Source organism: Macaca thibetana, chromosome 12 (assembly GCF_024542745.1).
Source record: "Macaca thibetana thibetana isolate TM-01 chromosome 12, ASM2454274v1, whole genome shotgun sequence".
NCBI classification, from domain to species: domain Eukaryota; kingdom Metazoa; phylum Chordata; class Mammalia; order Primates; family Cercopithecidae; genus Macaca; species Macaca thibetana.
Genome location: NC_065589.1, coordinates 90,575,652 through 90,601,822, shown reverse-complemented (window position 1 = coordinate 90,601,822; position 26,171 = coordinate 90,575,652). Strand labels below are relative to the sequence as shown.

General features: G+C 41.3%; 2 protein-coding genes across 12 annotated transcripts in view; both read left to right on the top strand.

Annotated features, from left to right (window-relative positions):
- LOC126932835 (nuclear migration protein nudC-like) overlaps window positions 1-25,389 on the top strand; it is a 43,502-nt gene extending 18,113 nt beyond the window's left edge. Inside the window, 1 exon segment of the mRNA XM_050752072.1 lies at window positions 2-25,389. Coding sequence (XP_050608029.1) covers window positions 2-444 — 443 coding nt within the window. The 3' untranslated portion in view covers window positions 445-25,389.
- FMNL2 (formin like 2) overlaps window positions 1-26,171 on the top strand; it is a 315,785-nt gene that overhangs the window by 55,005 nt on the left and 234,609 nt on the right. The gene's annotated exons all lie outside the window — the stretch shown is intronic.

The following is a 26,171-nucleotide window of genomic DNA, read 5'->3' as shown; positions in this document are numbered from 1 at the left end:
GCGAAAGGGAAGGACGTGGTGGTGGACATCCAGTGGTGGCACCTCCGGGTGGGGCTCAAGGGGCAGCCAGTGATCATCGATGGGGAGCTCTACAACGAAGTGAAGGTGGAGGAGAGCTCATGGCTCATTGAGGATGGCAAGGTGGTGACTCTGCATCTTGAGAATATCAATAAGATGGAGTGGTGGAGCCGCTTGGTGTCCAGTGACCTTGAGATCAATACCAAGAATATTAACCCTGAGAATTCCAAGCTCTCAGACCTGGACAGTGAGACTCGTAGCATGGTGGAAAGGATGATGATGTATGACCAGAGACAGAAGTCCATGGGGTTGTCAACCTCAGACGAACAGAAGAAACAGGAGATTCTGAAGAAGTTCATGGATCAGCATCTGGAGATGGATTTTTCCAAGGCCAAATTCAACTGGCCCCTGTTTTTACCTCCTTGAACTCTTGGGGCTGAGCTGCAACCATCCAACTTTTTTTCCCACTCTTCTCTGGCCCTTGTGGGCCTCAGGGATTGGGGCAGGCATGGGACTGGCCCAGCACACAGGTCCCAGGGCATCAGGAGAAAGGCTGGGGTTTGGGGTCTTGTCTTCCCCAGTTGGCCTACTGTTACACATTAAAGCGATTTGCTTAGCAAAAAAAGAAATAAGGACTGATTTATTTCCTCATTTGTGATGCCAAATTGTAAAGATTAAGGTAATTGTTCTGTTAAGGTATGAAAATACGCCACTTCTAAGAGACAGAGGCAGATAGGATATTGGCAACCTTCACACCCTAGTTTGAAAGGTACTGGCCTTTCTTGGCTGTGCTGAGGCATGAATAAATACCTCACTATTGTGGTTACAATAGTAACCATACCTTTGTTGTGTTTTATTTCTTCAATTACCATCTGTTGTTGCAGCCTTTAGCTAAAGCGCGGCTTTGCAAACTTCCACCTTAAGTCATAGCACTGTGTCTTGGTGAATTGATTATAGAGGTGGAAGTTAGTATCTTAAATTTGATTCAGTCACATATGCCTTTTGGGTGACTTCACTTTGGATCCTCAAAGGATGACTTAGAGAATGCCAAATAAACACCCTGGCAACTGGTAATGACCTTCTGGGAGATTCTGACAGATTGAGGTTTCACAACAAACACAGATAAAAGACAGTTTTTCAGAAAACAGTGGCGAAGGAACTGAATAAGTAAAGCATAACTGAAGGCAGTAGAGGTAGTTGAGTGGAAATGCATAGAGCTGGGAGGAGTGGAGTTCACCAGCAAATGTATCTTGTGTATCTGGCTGGGAGGTGTAATTGGGATGGAGAAAGGAAAGGCAGCATGCAGGAGGGCATGTGATAGGAGTAGAGCTGTGTGCCAGGGGTGGCAAGTTGACTCTCTTGGATGGTACCAAGAATTTGTCTTATTGTAGTTAGACAGAGTTAGTTTTTGTTCTGAATGAGACACTGACTTTCCCTTATTTCCTGATAGGGGTTTTGAATATACTGACTTGAAGCAAGAACAGTTATTGGAACTATGGTATCAGATTTCCTGAAGGTAACATTATTCATTAAATAATAATGTTGCTCTTTGAGCCCTTAAAATTGGCCTTTTTCTAGACTCCTAAACTCTTTATGTTCTTAATGAAATAACGCTGGCTAGGGCCCTTACCAAACTCTGACCAGAAACAGTGAATTAGAAGATACAGAAGACTGGGAGCTAGAAATTGATTTTTTTTTCAAACCCATATTGTCTCGAAAACATCGACCTTAGGATCTATTCGCATCCTTAACCCTGCCAACCCCTTGATTCATTCGCAAGATTGCCACCCTCCTTGCTCTTTACAATAGTTCATTCTTTAATTTCAAATTTTGGTGCTATTTTCATATTGTTTAAATGAGGTTCACCTACCCAACATGGTAGCTATTTGCCTAATATCTTCGTTGTACCTAAACATTGTGGAAAGTGGTTTCTTTTATAAATTTAAAATGTTTAGCTTTTCAAACCCCTGTTTTCTCATCTTCCTTTGTCAGAGTTCTGTTTGAGGTGAGCAAAGCCACTTGGATCCTGATTTAGTGGATGATTTTGGTGACATTAAGACTTTGAGATTGACTTTTCTCTCTCCCCACTCACCACAGTGGGAATGCATTTTTCATCTTTTCCGTGGGGTGATTTGGAGAATGACTGAGATGGTTATTCCTTTTTTCCTCCTGTTTCAGTCTGTTTTGTGCTGCAGTGACAGAATACTTGAGACTGGGTAATTTATAAGGAACAGAATTTTATTTCTCACTGTTCTGGAGGTGAGTGGGACGTCAACGATCGAGGTGCCAGCATTTGGTCTCGTGAGGGCCCTCTTGCCGCATCCTTATCTGGCAGAAGGCATAAGGGCAAGTCGTCCAAATGTGGAGTGAAGCCTCTTTTATATGAGCCCTAATCCCAATGAGAGGGAATCATGGCTTAATCACCTTTAAAGGCTCCACTTGTAAATACCATCACTTTGGCAGCACCTACATTTTGGAAGGGACACGTTCAAACCATAATACCCCTCTCACCTATTGCCTGCCCTCCTTTTGGGAGTGGGCAGCGGTGCTGACTGAAAGATGCATCCTCCAGGCTTCCTTGCCCTCTGGCTTCTAACTGGATTGGCCAAGGGGGAACTTGAGGAGAACTAAGAGTGGGAGGGGAGAGAGCTGCCAGTTGCCACATCTCTGCTCTCTGCTGCAGTTTTGTCAGTGGTGTGTCCCACCAAGAAACCACTCTTGCCTGGTGGGTCCTCTTTCAGGCCTCCAGCAGGTTACTTTCCTCTCCTTGATGCTTCAAGTCACTTTCTACCTGAATGCCCCTGTGGTACTCTTCACCCTTCCCTCGTCTTTGTAAATAGTCCTTCGATCAGATGTCTTCATTGGAACTATGTGAGTTGCCTCTATGTAGTACATGTAAGACACTGTTGATTAAAAGTACAGGTAAGACACTGTGGTGTCAACACTTTCACATGAGGAAACACATAGCGCATTAAATGTATGTGATTATAAGATACGTCTTAATTTCAGATACGTTAATACTTAGAAACAACACCCGTGACTCTCAAAACAGAGGGAAACCTATGAAATTGCTACTGGTTTTTCATTGTATTAAAGATACCATAATAAAGATCTTTGTTTATAAACTTGCCTATATTTGAGATTATGTCCATAGGATAGGTGAGAAGAGAGTTATAGACATTTTCTAAGACTCGTTTCTTTTTGCCGCATTGCATTCTAAAAGGGTCAGACGTATTTAGAGTGCCACCTGCAGCTTCTTAGCTCTTGTTTGACTGTCCAATGTGTGTTGACTTTTCCACAGATCTTTCCTAATCTGCTAGGCCAAAGAGAGTCTTTCCATTTGGCGGTGAAAGTGAACATTTTCTATTTTTTCTTGCATTTTTCTTTTTCTTTAAAAAAATCTCTTTTGCCTATTTATTTATTGGGTCTTACTGTTTTTCATATGCATGAGCTCTTTGTGTGATAGGTCAGGGGTTAGCTAACTTTTTCTATAAAGGACCAGCTAATAGACATTTCAGGCTTTGTGAGCCACACAGCTTCTGTAGGGTGAAAGCAGCCTTAGACAATAGGCAACTAATGAGGATGGCTGTGCTCCCATGTGGACACTGAGATGTAAATATTATATAGTTTTTATATGCCCTGGAGTATCATTCCTCTTTATTTTCTTCAACCATTTAAAAATGTAAAAACCATTCTTAGCTCACGGGCTGTAGAAGAACAGGCGGTGGGCTGGATTTGATTAGTGGGCCATAGTTTGCTGACCCTTGTAATAGATGATAACTCATTTAATCTGTTTTGACTATTTTCCTCACTTCCTTTTTTAGATAAATTTTTTAGGCCTACAGAAGTTTAAATTTCTTACAACTTCAAATTTTAAATTTCTGGCCATTTTTGTCATGATTCTGAAAGTTAGAATGTTCTTACTAACGATCATATCCAAAAATACACGACTTAATTTTAGCTTTAGAGACATGTTTTTTAAAGAATTCGCCTTTATTCATGTGGACTTTATTTGTGTATAGTGTGATTTGGAAGTCTAAATTTAATTTTTTTGCAAGCAGCAAACCAATTGTGGGTTGTTTTTGAATCCTCCTGGTTAGTACCGGGTTCATTAACTGTGCTTTGGGTACCTTTGATCCTAGATTTACAGCATGATAATTTTCCAAGTTTTCATTTATGTTCAAGAAGTATGGTACCAACCTGTGACATGAGTTCCTCTTAGTTCTTCTTGGCTCATCTGTTTCCATGTGAGCTGGCATTCACAGGAAATTCAGAACTCTTATAGGCATAATATTAATAGATACATGTGGAAAGAGTTGTTCTCTGAAAAAAAAGTTTGAGTTTTTTTTTTGAGACAGAGTCTTGCTATGTCACCCAGGCTGGAGTGCAATGGCCCGATCTCGGCTCACTGCAAGGTCCATCTCCCGGGTTCACACCATTCTTCTGCCTCAGCCTCCCGAGTAGCTGGGACTACAGGCGCCCGCCACCATGCCCGGATAATTTTTTTGTATTTTTAGTAGAGATGGGGTTTCACCGGGTTAGCCAGGATGGTCTCTATTTCCTGACCTCGTTATCCACCCGCCTCGGCTTCCCAAAGTGCTGGGATTACAGGCGTGAGCCACCGCGCCCAACCTTTTTTTTTTTTTTTTATTAAATGAAGAATGACAACTTGATCTCCCACACTAGGAAAGAAATGTGCAATTAATAGTTTATATTACACAACATTAACTGCTGGATTTTTTTTTTTTTTTTTGGCCTTTGGAAGATATACTCAAATTTGTGATAAGTAAAATGACTTGCTTATCACAGATTACCATATAAGATTGGACAAGAATAATCTTTTATTTCTAGTCTTTTAGGTTGTTGAAATGACCTAAAATGTAATTTGAGGATAAGCAAAACCCTGATCTGCTGAAAATTACAAAACCAAATTTGCAGGAATGGCTTTCTTGTTCCTGAGACTGAAAAATCTGTCTGCTCCCAATTCAGTTGACTCTAAAGAATAGATAGCATGCTTTTATTTTCTGACAGCACTAACAGTTATTCCTGTTGAACCAGGAATGCTGTTAGAGTGTCAAGGATGGATTTGCCTTAACTCATTTTTCCACAAAGCTGTAAATTTAAAAAAATCTGTTAACGTTTCTTTGTAATTCTTTGGTTCACAGTAGATAGTCCTGCTGCAGAAGTCCTGCTCCGGTCAGCCTGTATTTCCAGTGAGAGTGTTCTTTCAGAATTGGAAATGGCTGTATGTTCAACTGGGTTGCCATGGTGCTGTGGGACATGCGGTGGCAAACCCCACACAAGAGTTAAAGGGATGAGTAGTGCTTAGGGTACAGATTACAGAAAGTACAGCTTGCCATCAAGTTCTAGGCAAGAGATAGAACTAAATGTCTTAATCCAAAGAGGAAAATCTTCATTCCAAGGGACATTGAGTTTAGATGAGATTCGTTGCTAGATTATGCCCCAGATGGCCTGTTAGCTTTTTTAGGAAACTTGTTCCCATTTTGTGTCTCCACAATGGTTCTCAGCTACTATCTGGACCAGTCCCTTAAAATTAAAAGTTAAATTAGTTGTGATGTGATTTGAAATTTGAAACCTATGTTTTTGTTTAGCTAGACTACAATGGTGCACTTAGAATTTTTGTTCAACTTCCCCACCCAATATGAATTTGGAGAAAAATAGGAATGACTAAAAAATTCAACAGGCTCACATGAAATTGAGAGGATGGTTTGGAAATCTCCTTGAATTTCTTTTTGTAAGCCAAATTTATTTTTATAAGCCTTTAACGGAAGACAGTTTGTTCTTCGGATAATTGGCTCAGGCTTTATCCTCCTCTTTCAAATATGCTTCAACCAAAGGCCCAACTGTGAGATGAATAGGATAAATGAAGTTGGGAAGTGTGTGTGTGGGGGGAGGGGGAAGGCAAAACAGTCATGTGGAATCTTTTGTTTTGTTTTTAAAATAATTCTTAAGAGCTGCTGTCTTTCGACAGAGTCAGAAAGTCATTGCCTAAGCGTATTTGTCACTTATAGAGAGTGAATGGGATTCTGAAGTCTTTAATGTGGTTCTGTAAATATAAGCCTTGTTGTTTAATCATGGCATTTCTGCAAAAATGAACTCCTGCACCCACATCCCTCCCCTCTCCTTTCTTTTAGTGTCTTAGAACTGAGCTAAGCATTTGAACAGTCATTGCTAAGTGTTTCCACATTGGGGGAACTAGAAGGTCTTGGCTGGATAGAATTCTGATTTTCATGGGAGGGAATTAGTTTTCCGTTTTCTGCCTTAGAAGTCATATAGTATACTTGCTATTTGGGCTGAACTGACTTGAAAAGTCAAACAGGAATGAGTCTAGCTACTAAATTTAGAGAACTGACTCGTAATTTCTTGATCTAATACAGTGGGCAGTCTTGTCATTGCCAGTTCTTTATTTCAGTGTTTGCCAAACCTAGAATGAAATCCAAGGCTGCTGCTTAACCATCTATAGCTCTGGTAGTTCATTTCTACTTCTCCTGCTCGTTTCCGAAGATAACATGTATTCAGAGAGCCTGTGAGGTCCTGGCTTAGATGAGTCCTGCATATCAGGGCAAACTTCCATGCCTCTGGACATCTTTCACATTTCAGACATTGTCTTATTTCTTTTTCTTTTCCAGTTAACAAGTTAGTTTTTATTTAAGTCAGGCTTTAATTCTCCCCTCTTTCCCCTCTCCCCTTTTCAAGGGAGATTTAAAATAAGTGAGAAATTACTTTTTGTACAGATGTTCTTTTGTCTTAAATTCATGCTCATGTGACTTTCTACTTGCCATTTGGAGTAACGGTTATTCAAAGAGCATTACCTAAATTCCATCATTTAAAAAAAACTTATGCCCCCCCACAACCCTTCATCATTATTTTTAAAGCTCTCAAAATGCCTGTCTTGCTTAAAGAATCATAAGACTATGGAAGTGGAATGCACTTGGCATGTTGTTCACTATCCCATGAATTTGTAGACTAAATATATTATTTCTGTGGCTCACCCAGAAGATGTTGTCATCCTTTAAAATTGCAATTAGCATTATTGTAAAATTGGCCGATGGAAAAAGATTAAGGTTATGTGTATTTTGGATTTAATGTTGCTTTACCTAAGGATGTTAGGGTTCACCAAATCCTGCTTTGCCTGTGATGTACATGGAGGAAAATTGAGAAGAAGTTTTTTTTTTCCGTTAATAAATGAAAGAACTTCAGTGTGAAGAATTTTAAAAAGTCACAAGCACAGATGGTTCACCTGGGTAATTTGCAAGGAAACTGGATGAGCATAATGTAGGCGGGGGAGACTTAGGGAAATTATTAGGATAATTCAGTTCCTTTCCTTTTATCTGTCTGAGCCAGTTAGGAAGAAAAAAATGAGGTTTTTGGATGTCAGAATTACCCGGCTGGAATTGTTCATGTACTTTTCAGAATAAAAAACATCAAAAGGGAGAAATTAAATTTTCTGGTATGATTTAAGAAAATAAACAAAATGAGACATGCTGGTGAAAGTGATAGAACACTTTCAGGTTGTGAACCTCAGGGAGTTTCCTGGCCAAGACAGGTAGCTTGGAGTTTTCCCTTTTTCTCCTTCTCTCCTCCCTTCTACTTTACTTTTCTCCCTCTCTTCCTCCTTTTTTTCCCTTTTATTTGCACACCCAGCAGCATGGACCTTTCCTTCTTTTGGTCCTTCTATCCATCAGGGTCAGGTCTTTCAAGATAAGTGGACACAATACCACTAAATCCATAAACTTCTGATTTCTATGTTATTCTTCTCTGTGAGCCAGTGTTGTCATTGGTTTAAAAAAAATAAAAGCTTCAGCTGGACGCAGTGGCTCACACCTGTAATCCCAGCACTTTGGGAGACCGAGGCAGGCGGATCACCTGAGGTCTGGAGTTCAAGACCAACCTGGCCAACATGGCGAAACCCCATCTCTACTAAAAAATACAAAAACTAGCCGGGCATGGTGGCAGGTGCCTGTAATCCCAGCCTTGGGAGGCTGAGGCAGGAGAATTGCTTGAACCTGGGAGGTGGAGGTTTTGCAGTGAGCCGAGATTGAGCTGCTGTACTCCAGCCTCGGCAACAGAGTGAGACTCCATCTCGAAAAAATAAATAAAAATAAAAGCCTCAGCATATTGTCCTCTGGCCTGCGAACTTGCTGAAGTATTATTCCCTATTGTATCCCCCAGGCTATGTTGCTGTCTAGCCTGTGAATAAGGCAAATTACGTATTATGGAGGTAGTGGGCTGTGTGAAAAGAGCACAGATTTTTTATATGATGAGTTATACAACTTGAGGCTAAGTACCTAATTTGTAAGTCTTCAACTGTAAAATAGGAATGATACCAAGTGCAAGGAGATGTGAGAATTACAAATTCTCCTGTGTAAGATGCTTTATATATTGCTTGGTATACTCGGTAAGTCCTCAAGAAATGCTTGTTTCTTTTCTGCCAGGTCTCTAGTAATTGGAATTTTGGGTGACTAAATTAACATTCGGCTCATTTTTTTGAGTGATTAACATGTAAGGCTTTTCTAAGTCCTGAGGGAGGTAAAACATGAATGATAGGTAGCATTTGCTTGCACAGGCACTCTTTTAGCCACGTGTACATTTTATCTGGCTTTATCTTCTATACACAGCTATGAGATACGCACCATTATCTCTAGTTTATTGATAAAGAAATAGTATAGAGGATTGATTTATCTGAGACCGCACAGCTAGTAAGTGATACAGTTGGCTGAGGCATAAAGAGAGAAACTGATACCATGTAATACAAAGCATAACATGATACTTATTTTTAAAAAGGGTGAACACGACCAGATGATTGAGAAGAGAAGGCAATTGTATTTGGTTTGGGTAGGAAAATTAGGACAGGCTTCAGGGAGAAGATGCCATTTGAGCTGGGCATGGCAGGAATTGAGTGTGTTGTGGAGAGGTAGACATGGGAGCCGAAGAGAGAATGTGGTGGCCATGGAGACAGGAACACTTGGGTGCTGCCCCAGAGCAGCACACAGCTTCACTGGCTTTCTGAAGAAACTGGGTGTGTGACAACCAATCCCAGAAGCTGCCCCTGGACCCTGAGCCGTTGCTGGGATCCCAGACCTGAGGTCGGGTTTGGGCCGAGGCTTCCTCTGCCCAGGGTTGCCACGTGGCAGTGTTGGAGGCTGTACATTGACAGAGAAGTGAAACCAGAAGGCAGGTGACTAATCCAAATAAAAGTTGTGGAGGAGTAGAAGGTGTCAGCACGGGATGAGGGAGGATGTTTGAAATGATGGTTGAAAGGGAGATGCCTAGAGAAGTTTCTGAGCCCCGAATGGTCTCTGCTGTGCCTTTTTAATAGATGCTGGTCCCTCTGGACGTGGGTGAGGAGCAGCTTATTAAGTGTTTTCTTCATAGTATTGAAAGGAAGTAGGAGACAAAAGCCTGGATGGGGAAGCTGAGGTGGAGTGTTGTACACATGGAACCTACCTGCCAGTGTCAAGGTGGAGGTGGAAGGATTTGATAGGCTGTTGACAAGTTTTTTTTCTGGGGTTGGGGGTGAAATAGTGACATAATGGGGATTATGCTTGAGGAAGATTGATCTGCCATTTGTATGGGGATGGATTAGGTCATTTAGACTTTAGGGAGGGCACTTGTGTTGATGCCTTTATACCTTGGTGCAGAATTCGTAAGGCTTTGCAATTGATTCGATTGGGAGGCTGGGAAATGAGGAAGCAGTTAAAGATGACCTTAATGTCTTTAATAGTGTTTCTGTATGTATTAGATATTTGGGTGAGTTCTATGTGGCAGGCAAAGTGCTAGCTATTGGATGAAGAGTGCTGAGCAAAACTGTGTGAGTAGATAGGTGGCGAGGAAGTAGAATGAGAGTGGCTCTTGGGTTTTGAACCTGGGTCATGGGGAAAGTGGTGTGACATGTACTGAAACAGGACAGGCAGCAGAGGAGTCAACTTAGAAGCCCTGATGATGCATTTTGTTTTGATGAGTTGAGTTTGAGGTTGATCACGGCAAGTGATCAATCGTAAAATTAGACATCTTCGACAGAGATTAGAGATGGCAATAGATAGAAAGTGGGTTGAAAAACAAAGAATGTGCCAGGCACAGTGTCTCATGCCTGTAGTCTCAGCACTTTGGGAGGCCGAGGTGGGCAGATCACTTGAGGTCAGGAATTTAAGACTAGCCTGGCCAACATGGCTAAACTCTGTCTAATAAAAAATACTGAATGTGGTGGCACACGCCTGTAGTCCCAGCTACTCTGTGGGCTGAGGCAGGAGAATTCCTTGAATCCAGGAGGTGGAGGAGGTTGCAATGAGCTGAGATTGCTCCCCTGCACTCCAGCCTCGGTGACAGAGTCAGACTTGGTCTCAAAAAAATTAAAAATTAAAAATTAAAAAAATAAAGAATGCTCTTGTAGAGATTCAAGGGAAGCAGGCAGAGGATACGGCCTTATGAGCAAAACTTAAATTTTAGGGGGCAGAAGGAAGATGCTGCAGAGTGTGGAGGAGGAATCAGTATTACTAACTTATATTTTCCTACCTACTTGTTTTCTTGTGCAGTTTGTCTCCTTTATGGCTTTAGAACAAGGTTTCTTAACCTTAGCCCTGTTTATGCATTTGGGACCAGATAACTGTTATGTCATAGGTCTGTCTTGTGCTTTGTAGGATGCTGAGCGGCACCCGGGTCCCTGCCCACTGTATGCCACTGGGTAACAATGAGTAGCACTGCCTCTTCCCAATTATGTCAACCAAAAGTGTCTGTAGACTGCTGAATATACCCTGGGGGACAGTCACCCATAGTTGAGCCCCCCTGCTTTAGGGGTAATGATTTTGTAGTTTTCTTTCTTTCTTTTTCCTTCCCACATATATCCTGTCCAAACCACAGCCAGGGAGGAATTGGAGGCAGGCAATGCCAACAAAAGGGTTGAACCTTCATTTGGCTGCAAGCAGTTTGTGACTCAGTTCTCAATAAAGTTAAGTGTAGGAAGATGTTGGGAATTATCCTGTGAAACAGTTTCCTGTACTAGGAGAAGTGTGAACTGGTAAGACTATTTCACTGTAGCTCTCAACAGGCCTGGGCCTGTGACGTGACTGCATTTATGGACATTGGGGTGGGGTGGAGTGGAGGGAATTTTAGCTCTGGAAGTTTGGGGAATTTATCAGTTTCAAAAAGTGTTATTTTACAGAAGTCCCTATGTAGTTCTTCAATACTTTTAGGAGAAGCTATTAATTTAAATGTGTCCTGTCAAAGAAAATAAATGTGTGTCCTAATAAAGGTCCCTAGAAGTTCACGCCAGACATCTCACCCCTCCAAATGAAGTGACACAGGAGGTGTACACCATCCTAGTGGTTTCTGCATACCCAGCATACTGCCTTTTCACCTGGTAGATGCCCATGAGTTACGAATTGAAATCCCACCTGTCATTTATGCTTGAAGAATTCTTCCTTTTTGATCTCGAAAGGGGAAGGAGAAGTGCTTGGAGGCAAAAAGCTTTAATCTGTGCAAGATATCAAAGAATAAGTTCATGACTGTGTCAGCGGCATTCACAGTTTCATTTGAAATCTTTATTTAGAGATTGGCCATGGATTTGGGTGTGCTTGTTAGGTCAGTGGAGGGGAGGCTGTTGATTCAGGTTGGGGCTTTTTTCCATTTCTTAGAGTTCTCCAGGTGCTCCTCTCCTGCTTTTGAGCCTAAAGTTCATTTCTGACAGGTGCTTGATGAAGTGGTTATTATAATCAGTTTGGCCTAATACACTATTCATAAAACTTGAAAATTGACCAAAAAGAGAGAGGCGGAGGAAAAACCGAACTATTTTTAGGTAGTTTCAGATGTTGTGTTTAATATTTTAAAAGCCCATAAATGCTAAGGGTTGTTCTCATCTGTAAATAGTGGTGAAACATGAAAATATGAACAGGTGTGCTCCAAGTCAGAGGGCAGGGTGGAGAGGAACCTGCATGAACTATCTTTCCTTAGCAGGCCAGGCACATTCCCTGCTGTTTTTGGGGAGCGGGCTCTAGGATCCCTTCCCTCTTGGAAAAGAGCAGAAAGTGCCTATTGGATCTCTGGTCACTGAATAAAACTGGCCTACCCTCAGTGTGGCCCGGCTTTTAACAGGAGCAAATTGAGACCTCAACTGAATTCTGCCTCAAGATCTTTCTTGATGTTTACTGGTCCATGAAGACAGGAAAGCGAGGGTAGGAAGGTGCGAGGACAGTTGCTGCCAAAATGAATTTGCCAGGTTCATTCATCTGCTCTCCCTTGCACACAGCTCTCTCATTCCTTCCTCTTTGACTTTTTAAAAAATGAACTTTTTGTTGTAGTATGGTTTCAGATGTATGGGAAAAAAATGAGACTACAGTGCAGAGAATTCCCATACACCTTGTATCTAGTTTCCCCCGTTATTATCTTAAGTTAGAATGGTATGTTCGGCTGGGCGCGGTGGCTCAAGCCTGTAATCCCAGCACTTTGGGAGGCCGAGACGGGCGGATCACGAGGTCAGGAGATCGAGACCATCCTGGCTAACACGGCGAAACCCCGTCTCTACTAAAAAAATACAAAAAACTAGCCGGGCGAGGTGGCGGGCGCCTGTAGTCCCAGCTACTCGGGAGGCTGAGGCAGGAGAATGGCGTAAACCCGGGAGGCGGAGCTTGCAGTGAGCTGAGATCCGGCCACTGCACTCCAGCCTGGGCGACAGAGCGAGACTCCCTCTCAAAAAAAAAAAAAAAAAAAAAAAAAAAAGAATGGTATGTTCATCACATTCAATGATCCAATACGGATACCTTAGAATTAGCTGAAGTCTGTGCTTTCTTCACCTTTCCTCAGTTGATACTTAATGTTCTTTTTCGGTCCCAGGATCCCATCCAGGATGCTGCGTCACATTTAGTTGTCGTGGAGCCTCAGGCTATTTTTGGTTGTGACAGTGTCCCAGACTTTCCTTGTTTTTGATGAACTTGACAGTTTCTAGGAGTGCTGGTCAGGAGTTTTGTAGGATGCCCCTCAATTGAGATTTGTCTGTTGGTTTTCTGTGGTGATTAAACTGGGGTTGTGGACTTCGAGGGGGAAGATGACAGAGGTAAAGTGCCATTTGCATCACATGTCACTGTGACTTATCACATGCTGATCCTGAGCATTTGGCGGAGGTAGCGTTTGCCAAGTTTCTCTACTGTAAACTGTTAAAAAAAAAAAAAAAAAAAAAAAAAAGCCCCACAAAACTGTAAAAACAACAACCAAAAACCCAAACAGCTCTGTCCTCTTCGGAAGGACGTCACTGTGTACAGCGTACACTTGAGGAGCGGGACGTTTAGAGAGGAGGATCTATTTAAGGTATTTGAAATTCTTCTGCCTGGGAGATTTGTCTCTTCTTCCCCATTTACTTATTCAGTCATTTGTATCAGTGTGGACTCATGGATGTTGATTTTATCCTTTGGATTAGAATCTAATACTGCTTTATTTTGTTTGAATCATTTCAGCTTTGATCATTGGGAGCTCCTTACTTGGCTTCTGTGTCCCTTTATTGGTATACACTCATTTTTTTTTTTTTTTAGTACTTCCTTTCTGGCACTACAGAATACCTCTTTGACTTTTTATGTGCCTTTGTGATGCTTTTTACCTGGTGTTGGAGTAGTGACAGATCACATACTTGGTGGCCTGAAAGCAAAGGTTTTGGTCTCAGCTCTGCTGGCCAATTCATGTCACCTTTGTGACCCTGTTGTCTCTAAAATGATCTTTAGCTAACCAGAATTGTAAGAAATAAATGTAGGGCTAGGCACGATGGGTCACACCTGTAATCCCAGCATTTTGGGATGCTGAGGCGGGTGGATCATGAGGCCAAGAGATTGAGACCATCCTGGCCAACATGGTGAAACCCCCTCTCTACTAAAAATACAAAAATTAAAATTGGGTATGGTGGTGAGCCCCTGTAGTCCCAACTTCTTGGGTGGCTGAGGCAGGAGAATCGCTTGAACTCAGGAGACGGAGGTTACAGTGAGCTGAGATCATGCCACTGCACTCTAGCCTGGTGACAGTGCGAGCCTCCGTCTCAATAAATAAATAAATAAATAAATAAATGTAAAAGGACTTCACACATTTGTTGTCAATCCATGCCCCCCCTCCTTTTTTTTTTTTTTTTGACGTTGAAGCACATCTTCAGACTTCCATCTGAGGTTCCTTATTGGAACTTCCATTAAGGCAGCTGAGTGAACTGTTCAAAATCCTGCTGCAAACCATAAAAATCAAAGACCCAGAACCAGGAATCAGGAGACCCATGTACTAATTAGTCCTGATTATCACTGACCAGTTTCTAGATCTCAAGTCACTTTACTTCACATGTTTATTGAATGAATTAATGCATCTTCAATGAATGCAACTGTTACTGTGTGTCATCAGTTTGTTCAATTAAATACATGTCAATGGACAAGCCTTTCCTACATAAACATTTTGTTTTTTGGTTATCTTGTATCTCCTCACATTCCATAGCATTGCGGTGGCTCACAGGCACTTAACAGAGAAAGGGGACACCAAGCTGAATTTAAATAGAAAAAATAATGAATATACATCATCTTTGGGGATAGTGTCATTTTCTCTTTCTTCCTACAACTTGAGCCCTTAGAATTACTCATAATGGGGTGCTTATGTCATCTGATTGCCAATGATGATTGAGTGAGTGAATGCATGTTTGGAATGACATGGAATTCTGATGTAGGTAAGGGATTCAGAAGGATTATGTTTAGATTAATTTTTTTGCAGAGTTCTCCAGCAGGGTCCTAATAAAAAATTGGTGGTGGTGGCGGTGGCAGTGGCAGCAGCATTAAACACAACAAAGGCAGAACGGATCCTTATTTGCATCATTCAATCCAGTGGATGCCGTTAGCTACCGTCCTAGAGTGGGTGTGGAATAAATTATATATATAACATTTTTTTGAGAAGAGGAGGATGAGCTGGTCACATGTGGCACTTTCTTACATGTTAAAATAACATGAGATGGAGAACATTGTGTGTTGATGTCTATCTACAAGTTGATTTTTGGCTTAAGATAGGCAGAGCCTCCCTACCACAGGCCCTGAGTACTGCAGGCTGTTGCTCATCATCTTCCTCCAGTTTGAAAAACTGACAGGGGTTCTTACCAGTCTTTGTTAATTCCTGTCTCTGGAAAGAATGGTTGGTAAAGGCACATCTGTATTCTGACGTGTTGAGAAAGAAAGGATACATGCTTGGGAACAGACATTGAGGCTGTAAATTGTTGGTGGTCTTAACTGGTATTGGGAGGCTGTTTTGTCCATGGCATCTAGCTGCTTGTATGGACTCTGGGGTTCTAGAAATAAGTTTTTACTCCTTTGGCTGTAATGAGCTGGGCATTATCATTAACTGGAAGGCTAGATTGGAAAGGTTTGGGAAGCAAAGGTCCTTCTGACATTCAACGCATCTTCCTTTCTGGTCTTTTTTGGAGCAGATTTTTCTTCTGTGCTCTCTAGGAAGCTGATGTGGTTCCTGTCCTCCAACTGACCAGTACCTAGAATGTCAACAGAATGACTCATGTCCCCAACATCCTGTCCTTGTTCTGGAGAAAGGGAACTGTTTGCCTTTGGAAAACACAGTGCTTACCTCTGGAAAAACCCCAAAGCAAGCATTGCTTCAACACAGTTTTCCTTAAAGCTCTTGTGTTGTCTTGTGATTTTTTTCCTTGTGACTTTTTATAATGAAAGTATTGGTTTTCATGTGTCTACCTTGCATGCCAGGTGATTGAGAATTAGGGAGCTTTAGGTGTTGGAAAGGACCCTAGAGACCAACTGGTCCAACTCCTTTTCATGGCTTTGGAAACAAAGGCCAAGTTGAAGTAAAGTGACTTGAGATCTAGCAACTGGTCAGTGATAATCAGGACCTGGGTCTCCTAATTCCTGGTTCTGGGTCTTTGATTTTTATGGTTTGCAGTAGGATTTTGAACAGTTCACTCGGCTGCCTTTACTGCAAGTTCCATCTGTGCAGAATGATATTGATATGGGTGGATATTTAAAATTACATATATTATAACATAGTAAAGTCTTTAAGAACACATGATATACATTGAGTTGTTATTCAGAAGCTAGGGGGATGTAGAAGAGTAAGAATTCTTCTGATTTGCAGTATATTCTATCATAATTTAGCCTTAAGACAGATTTTGGGCAAGTTATATATCTCTTGTGACTACTCAAAAGGAGGCTGGATTAGATTAGTATTTCTTTTGTTGTTTCAGGCTCTGAAATGTTATGATTCCCTATGTCTATAAATGTATGCTGCACATTTTTTTCCTTCAGTAGTATAGAAGGTCTGCAATGTGGGCAAATCCTTATCCTTTATTTCCAGTATTATAGAAAGAACATGGGTTTCATGTAATTTACATTGATGTTGTTTTTCTTGTCAAAGAGGGAACTGAGATAGTTATCTCCTGTGTTCAGTAGCATCCTGAGTGAGGAGAGAGAGGTATAGTGTAAGCCTGAACTTGAGCAAACATTAACACTCTGTTAGGTTACAACTGGTGTTAACAGTAGAGAAAAGAATCAGAGGGAGAGGAGCAAAGAGATTGGTGTGTGGGAGCTATGGCCCATCATTTTATTATGGGCTTCTTCCCCTTTTGAGTGTCTTACATGATATGATTGAAGATATCTGATAGCTCCATCAAGATGGTACCCTCAATTCCTTCTACAGCCCACACTTTCTCCTCCTAGACTTGAATTGTTGTGATGGTAGCATAATTTTTGACAAATGGTGTTTGTGTGGAAGTATAACTTTTATCTGAGTTGAGTCATTGTTTTTGCCACCATCACCTCCTTTTTACAGATGAGCAAATTTAGTCTGAGAGAATTTAGGTTACTTGCCCCTAATCCTATAGCTGGCATAGGAATCTCAAACCCATCTTTCTGGCCTCAGAGTTCCTACTCTTAACCATATGACCTTCCAGGCACCACATACTGTTCCACTTTAATTCTGAGATGTTTCATTTACATTTTGTTCTTACTGATTTAGAAAAGTTTATTGTTTTCATTTTCTCACATTACTTCCTGGTGCCTGGCATAGGACTATAACAGAAACATTTTTATAAGTGATTTAAAGGTAGTGAATGTGATGAACTGGAAAAGAAGAAAAAAGCTTCCTGAGTCACCCGGACTTCTTCATCCTGGCTCTGTCACTTTGTCATCTTAAGGGGAAAGATTAACTTCTCTACGCATCAGTTTTCTCACCTGAAAAAGTCAGGAAAATATTATTTTCCATACTGGGTTGCTGGGACAATTAGAAATACAGCATCTGAAAACTTTGCATAGTGCTTAGTACATAAAAGGTAATTAATGAGTGTTTGCCATTGTACTTATGTTGAAGTTAAATTAACATCTTAAAGAACTGTAAAATATTTTTCACTGTTTTTTTTTTCTTTTTTCTTTTTCTTTCCCCCGAGGCTTGAGAATGTCATTTACTCTAAATGCCTGCCACCCTCAGGGAGTTCTAGTAAGAGGGTGAACATAACATCAATGGAATATGAGGAGTTACTATTAGCAGATACCATTTTTGTTTCCCTTTTCATTTCTTTTTTTAGTCATTTGAGAGAAACTCTTCCAGCCCTGGGCGATGCGGTGTGTCAGCGTCTGCCTTTCTGCCGGCTCCTGACAGCGCCTCCCTTGGGGCGGGGGTGGAGCTCTTCATGCCTGCCTCCTCCTGCTCACATTTCTTGGTTCACTGGAAAAGTCCCCAAATCTTTTTGTCTGCTCAGTTGTGGCCTAGTAGCCAGAGTGGCTCATGGATTAAATGGAGAGGAACCTATGTTTCTTCTCTTGCTTTTCAGTATTTTGGCTGAATTTTGAATTTTTATCTGCCCCATTGAGTCTGTTGGCTCTGGCTGCTGCTGTACCAAGCCCTCTTTCTGGTGTTCATAAACCAATGAAAGTACTATTTCATGGCCTGGGTCAGGCTTGTTTGTTGGTTTCATCTTAATTAGAAACAAACCTCTTTATCCTCCCTTTTCTTCATCTTCCAGGGAGAAACGGATTTTCTAGGCAGAGCAAATTAATCATTAGTGGTGTCTAATAAAAAACAATCACCATTGCAGTACCTGGCACACAGTAGGTACTCAGTAGATGAAAGAAACAGTTCCTGTAGCTCTTTCAAGGTATCCAGCATTTTGTGCAGGTAGGCTGGGGGCTGCCAAAGGATCTGTTTGTAAAGGATGAGAATGAGCTTAAGTAACTTGGGTTGGGAAAATCACTGTGCCTTCTGAGTGACATATGGGGGCGGGAAGGTGGCAGAGAACAGGGTTGGAGAGTTTCTCTGGTAGGTGGATTAGTGGTGTTCCCAGCTCAGAATAAGGTGCATATTTGAAAGTTACTTAACACAGAGCCTTGGATTCTGCCTGTACGATAATAGACATTGAGTAGTTGTGATAAGTAATCATATGTAGCACTTAGGTCTTTTTATCTTCGAAGAACTTTTTTAAAAAAATGCTTTTAAACACAGTGAATTCTACGTTGTATTCTTTATCATAGCCCTAATGTTCTCTTCCGTGTCCTTGTCGTATTATGTTTCTTAGGACAAGTGAGTAAGCTTTGTCGATTGGTTTATAAAACATTTATGCATTTAAAGCCTCTGGGGAGTGAGAATTGAAATTACAATATCTGGGGCGTCATATTTGGTGGCAAACTGCTGTCTTAGCATTTTCCTCCCCACTGTCTGTTTTTCCCAAGCTATAGCAAAGATTCAAATGAAATTTAGGAATTGTGTGTGAGATTTAGTTTTTCCTTGAAATACAGATGCTTCTAGACTTATGATGGCGATTTTTTTTTCTTTGCCCTGATAAACCCATTGTAAGTTGAAAATATTGAAAACATTGTAAGTCAAAAATGCATTTGCTATAGCTACCCTATGAAACATCCTAGCCTAGACTATCTTAAACATGCTCAGAGCCCTGACATTAGCCTACAGTTGGCAAAACCATCTAACACGAAGCCTATTATAATAAAGTGTTGAATATCTCATGTAATTTATTGAATACTGTACTGAAATTGAAAAAACAGAATGGTCGTATGGGTACTGGAAGTACGGTTTCTACTGAATGTGTTTCGCTTTTGCACTATTGTAAAATTGAAAAATTGTAAGTGAGGGACCATCTGTAGTTCTGTCAGTATGGGTGAAATGCTTGCTGTGTGGTGCATTGAGTTCTAAAGTCAATCCTTAGCAGATACTTTAAAACAACAAACAACTAGAATTCTGGTTAATAGGGAAGAGGGTTTGCAATTGGCTTCATAAATTTCTTCTCAGACTTCTAAAGTCGTGAGTCAAGAACCTCCGATGCAGTGCTCGTAGGTGCATCCTTTCCTTCCTCACCCCGTATTTCATTTATGTGACAAGATCCTCCAAAGATGTCCAGAGAAATAAAGACATTATAATTCCAAATGATTAGCGCAAATCCGACTGCCACATTCAAGGCTTAAAAAAAATTCTCAATTGCTGTGAGGGATTAGAAAAATGGCAGCTGGCAAATATGTCTTCAGTATAAAGGTGGTAAGACACCACTTATTCTTTATATAAGCAATTTTTTTTAATGAGGATATGGAGAAAGGTAATAAAATCATGGTCTCTGCTGTGGGTAAAACTAGTTTGAGAGCCCCTCCCCCACTGCTTTTTTCAGAAATGTAAAAAGGAAGTCCGAAGCAGAGAGTTAGTTTCCCTGACTGGGGGAGGTTAAGGAGAGGAGTGTGATTGAGGTCATGGGGAAGGCATGGTAAAGTTTCACAGTCTTGGGGATAAGTTTCTCATTTGATATGGGATATAATTGAGAGTTACATCAAATGGAGTTGCCATCAACATGACTGCTAATGGTGACTCTGGGTACCAGAGGACATGGCATCAGAGTACAGTTAGGCAGTAATCGGACCCTGATTAACGATGATGCTGATGATGGCACTGATACTTTATGGAGAACTTTGTATGTGTTTTCCCCCATTTAATCCTTACAATCACCATTTTCAGATGGTATCTCAGAGTAGTAGATACTTTTCCCAGGGTCATATTACTTAGGGGCAAAGCTGGGATTTGTAACCATGATGCAATACTGCACCTGGTGGATGTAGTCAGGGGTATCAAAATAGAGAAAAATTGACCCAAAGATGTATTTCAGAGGCAGAAACAATAATAGCTTAGTAATAGTCTAGGTGTGTGAACTTGAGACAAAATGAGTAGGAAAAAAAATGGTTTTTAAGTGACAGTTTTGGAAAAGAAGCAACGGGAGTGGCAGGGATGAACAATACAGCTCTGTCTCGGCCAAGTTTATGGACTCTTCTTCCTAGAGAACAGCCAATAGCCTTTCATCAGTGTTGATTTCATCTTTCAGCCTTCAGAAGACAGCTGTCACTCCAAGTGCTTGCTGTCGATGTGGAGCACAGGTTGTAAACACAGTGCCTTTGTGCCAGGCTCCAGTCACGTGTACAGGTGTTGACTCTAGCAGCAGACCAGTACCTACTCCCAGTGCAGCTCAAATTCACACATCACACCATCACATTGTCTTCTCATTTAGCCAGTGAAATGATTGGTGTCTCATCGCAGCAGTACAGTGATAGTCATTGATTGACAAGAACTTCTCTGGGAGGGACTACATTTATTCTAGTTTCTCCAGATCAGATCTTTAGAACCAGGAGAGGAAGTCTGTTCATGGTCAGAGTTCTTGCTGAGTCGATGTAGTATTCTGAAAGCTATTGTGCCAAGGCCCCAGGATTCTCAGACCTGACTGAGCAACATGTAACTGATCTGATTTCTCTCTGACTCAGAAGGAATGCTAGCTAAATCTTGAATTTGGTACTGTGACTTCAGTAGTGGACCAGTCAAGGGGCTCATATCTGATGGACCACCATCCCTTCACCCTTACCCCACCGATGTCTGTCTGTGCTTGGCTTTTCGGACTCATGGTGAATGCTTGAACCTTCTTACTCCCTTAACGTAAGCTTCTTATTTTTCTGGGTGACAAGGTGCATCCTATCCCCATGAAGGATTTCCTTGATTGAAATAAGACTCCCCTTGGGAGAGAAATACAAATGTTGTGAGCAGAGTGGCCTTATGGCAGCTTGCTGACTTCCTGGAGGGGTCGTTGTGGGAGGAGAGCCCTGTTAGTTCCCTTTGCCCCAGATTGTATCCCCTCTGTGCTTGCTGCAGAATCACTAAGTGTACTGGTAGCTCTTAATTACTTCTAGTTAAAGAAGAGCAAGCCACCTGGTCTCTGAATTACTTAGAGCAATAGTCTTTAAAAGAAACATCCTCCTTTCCCTCCCTCTTTGCTCCCCAGCAAAAAATTTCCTATTAGAAAAAAGATATGAAGGCATTGGTTAGTTTTCACTTCCTTTCCTAAGGGATATTCAGCTAAATATGCTGTCCTGAGAGAATTTGATAGAAGCAGATAAGATTTTTGATAAGAGTTGAGAAATTCTGAGAAGGGAAGGTTAATTATACTCCCTAATAAAAACCTGAACAAACAACAGGCATAATTGGTTGTGTATTTGGGGTTGTGTCAGTGAAGTGGAGTGTATTCTACATACCACCAGTGGGAGGAAGAATGCTGAAAAAAAGAGAAGTAGGTGCTTGTTCAAGACAGGAAATATACCACTTCCCTTAGGAATCTGCCCATAGGCCATCTTTGCTTATATTATCCATGCATTTCATTGGCAGTACACTTCTGGAATGAGAAGTGGTATATGAAGTTGGTTCTAAAATCCACTCCTCCCATCTCTTTCCTAAGAGACAGTTAACCCACTTTGGGCTAAGTCAAGAGCCAGCCAGCTATTTTTGCCCATCACTGTAAGTAGCATTACAGCTCACCTTAAATATTGGGGAAAAGTCCTCATCATTTGTTCATTCTGTTAGTTAGGGCCAGGTGTTGTCAACTGTCTCTAGCTCTACTTCCATTTCACTCCCATTAAATCTTAGCAAATTCCTAGCACTCTGAACAGTGTATTTTACTTGAATGACTCCCATGTGACCAGACTTCTGGGAGCTGAGCACATGGTACCCTTTTATTGGGTGTCATAAAATAACCTTGATACCCTTTGGACATTCAGCTTTCCTTTGAGGTTGTAGCTAATTGTCTGATGAACATTTAAGTGGGCAGGGCTGTGTGCTAGCTCTACTGTGTAGCTTTTGTGATCCAGGGAGGTGTGACCTCATTATGGTATTCCCATAGCTGAGATCATAAAAGTATCCCAAGTGTCATTTGGAAGCCAGACAGTAGGTTACAAACTCATTTTGGGTTAATCTCCCTCTCCCTAAGCTACTTCATCTCCTTGAATGCTGCTAAATATAAGCTTTTATTTTTCCTTTCCTGTGTTATCACTCATTAAAGCCTTCGCTGACCTGTATAAATGAGACTGATTTTTTTCCTCTTAGTATTGTCTTTGAGCACTTGGCAGGTGGCATGTGGAGCCAGAACCTGCTGAAGGTTGCCCTTGTGTATGTTTTTTATAAGCTAAATGAGAGGCACAGAAAGAATAGCAAAAGATCTTTTTCCCTGGGGTAGGAGGAAAAAGGAGGATCAAAAATTTGCAGTTCATATATGAATCTTGTTGGAATGCCCTTTAGAGGGAATATTTTCTGATTCTGTCTCTTCTCCCTTCAGTCTTATATTTCCTCTTCCTTTCTTCTGTATATGATATATATATATATATATATATCAATTAGAAAAAAATGAAACAGGGCCAGGCACGGTGACTCATGCTTATAATCCCAGCACTTTGGAAGGCAGGGGCGGGCAGATCGCTTTAGCCCAGGCATTGAAGACCAGCATGGGCAACATAGCAAGATCCCATCGCTTTAAAAAAAAAAAATACAAAAATTAGCCAGGTATGGTTGGTATGGTTGTGTGCACCTGTACTCCCAGCTGCTTGGGAGGCTGAGGTGGGAGGGTCGCTTGAACTCAGGAGGTGAGGCTTCAGTGAGCCATGATTGTGCTGCTGTACTCCAACCTGGGTGACAGAACGAGACCCTGTCTCCAAAAAAAAAAAAAAAAAAGCTAAACTGAAATGGAAATTATTTCCATATCTTTTCTTAACCAAGTAGTCAAGTATTTCTGTTTCTGTTGCCATTAGTTTGGACCATATGAACTTGCTGCTGTTATAGGTCAGAAATGGTTGAATAGCAACAATCTCATGGCTCAACCCATTGAACCATTAACCCCAGGAGGGTTAATCAGCTAACCCCTTTCTAACCCAGCAGATAGAAAACTATGACAAAACTATTTGACTCTACCTTCCTTCCTTCTTATCTTCCTCATCTTGAGGAGTTAACAGATATACAACACAAAAGATATTGTTGTAGGAGATTGGCAAGTCAAGGTGACAGTTTTTGGGGGTGGGCAGGCAGCAACAGACACTAGGACACTAGGACAATGAAACCCAGATTTTAAAACAAGGATACAATAGAGCCAGCCTCTGTAGAAATTAGTGTATTTATTCACCAGTCATTGTGTTTAGTTGTCTGAGCTACATTGTATTGTCCTTGAGGAGCAAGAATTGTGCTATTTTTCATTGCATTCCTGACGTGCTTAAAAAAACTGCTACAATCTACTGTATGTAGTTGATTGATGCCGGGAAAGTTTGCTGCACCTAACAATGGTCCTTCTCCATGAAACACTCCATTGATACTTTTAGAACTCATTACTGCTAACCAAACAGTAGTGGTTTTATTACTATACTAATGGAGCCTGGTACTTGGAGGCTGGGGCATGGGGGAGGAGGAGAAGGTGGGGCACGGAATGTGGGTAGGACTAGTGGATCCCTTTCCACAGTTAATGGTGTCCCCCAGAAAAGTAGTTAGGCAGTTTCCAATAAAACAATGTGATAATCTAGATACAATGCAGGGTCTAATGTGCATATGCAGGGATGCACCAAATGAATTAGCCCTAACAGGGAGGAACAAGGGCTTTCTAAATAAAGAATCAGCAAGACAGCGGAGTTTTCTATGGCCTTCTCCAATAAAGTGATTTGCTTTCCTGACACTGCATGGAGGCAAACAAATGAGTTGTGAAAGATATGGATACCGAGGGACACAGCACCATGATAGGCTTGGCAGACTCTTCCTTGTGGGCAACAAGACAGACCCATGTGGTGACTTTTATCCTCTTGCATGCTTTTTGTAATGTACTTGAGTTGTTCCTCCTCCTCACTGTCTTTGTCCATTTAAAAAATATTTTTGTTTTTAGGTTATTTTAATTGGAGTAATGCATCTGTTTACCATAAATGTGATTATTGATGTACATGAGCTTATGTTTGCCATCTTACAGTTTGTTTTCTATTTGATCTACCTGATTTATGTTTTTTTCCTCCTTTTTGACTTTGGATTAGGCACAAATTTGCAGTCCATTTTTCCTGTCTTTGAGCCTGCTAACTACACAGTATTTTACTCTTCTCGTGGTTATCCTACAGATTATAGGATACATCCTTGATTTACTGCAGTCTAATACAGACTCTTTCACCTCTTTGTTTTTGTATATTCCTTTCCTTTGGAAAAGCTCATGATTCTTAATGAATCTCACTGGGGGTGGAATGGTGTTACCCTTATTTCCTACCTGATCTCTCTCACAGTGGCTCTTACTTGCTGAACCTGTTTGTAACTTTCATCAGAGTTATTGCCCAGTATCACTTGCCCTTGGACATGTGTTAGTCAGAAGGGGACATCCTCACTGCTGAGCTGTGAGCTCCCTAGAATAAAGATGGAAGCTTTCTGGACTCCCCTTGAGGCTGCAAGCTCTTCCATAGCAAGGACTATCCTGTCTCTTTCTAGTATGACATCTGGCCCACAGTAGCTCCTCAGTGGAGATTTGAATGACCAGGTCCGCCTAAGCCAGATGCCAGGGCCAACCTCAGAGTCAGGGTGTGAGCTGGAGAGTTTGAGCCCATTTTAGGTAAGCTCAAGTCTTTACAACTCTGCAGCTTCTGCCAGTCCTTCCTAGCTGTTTCTTTTGGATGAAGATGATTCTTCTTTTCCTGACTCTGAGGTTGCCCTGTTTCATGAGCATTCACATTAACTGTCAGCCATACCGGTGGACCTCAACACTCACTGGCTGCTACCTGTAATACTCTTACAAAAGACTTAATGAAGTGATGGAGCCCTTGGGTGTCTAGCAGCTGCCGTTGTTTGTCAGGGGAATGTGAGATATATGTGTGGAAAGATCCCTGAGTTCCTCTTGGACTTATCAAAATATCACAAAATTCCAGTACAAAGTATCTTTCCACAGATTCAGCTATGCTGTGGGTCACTAATACTTGGGTCATTTTAAGCTGTGATGCAGAAGCCTATAGCAGAGGTATAAATCTTCTTCATGGCAACTTTATGTCAGTTCTCATACATTAAAAAAAAAAAAAAAAAAAAAAAAACCCAGGGATTGATCATGTTAATGTGAACACCCACTTCTCAGTGATGAAGGAATTTTTGAATCATGCAGGTTCTTGGCTTGGAGACAGCATGGTCCATACAGAAGCAGCTTGGATTTGTCAAGACCTCAGTTCACCACCCAGCTCTGCTGCATTTTGAGTACCTGTGGGTAAATGACCTCACCTCCTCAGCCTTATCTGTACAATAGGGATGATAACACTCAGCTTACTTCACAGGCTTCTTGTAGGGAGAAGGTTATATATTGTTTCCTAAACCTGTTTTTGAAAACGGTGAATCACTCTACACACATGATTTGTGTCTTCTGTTTTCTCCTGCCTGATGTTTTTCATTTTGGCAACTTAGAATCTAGGCATACCTCAGGTAGAGCCTGCTGACACTGGTTTATTTTTGAGGTGGGTCATACTAATATTGAGTTCAAGAGAATTTTTCCCCCCTCTGAACTATGCTATAGTTGGTATCTACTCCTAGAACATTAAGTTTGTTCCAAATAAGCCAATTTTGGGCTCCATGCTATGCCATAGAAGTCGGAGGAGAGATAGTGCCACCTTAAGCATTGTAAACTTTCAGAGAAAAGTTTTCCCAAGATAAATTAGCAAGTTGTTTCCTCGACAAAGGCACACGGTTGATGTGAATTGATTCTCTGAAGAAATGTTTACCATAGCTGCTTCTGCCAAAGCGAATGTGGTCACCAGGGCAACAATGGCAGCCGTCTTTATCCAGACAAGTGCAGGAGCTGAATTCAGATGCCCCTTCCTAGGGCTGCCAGC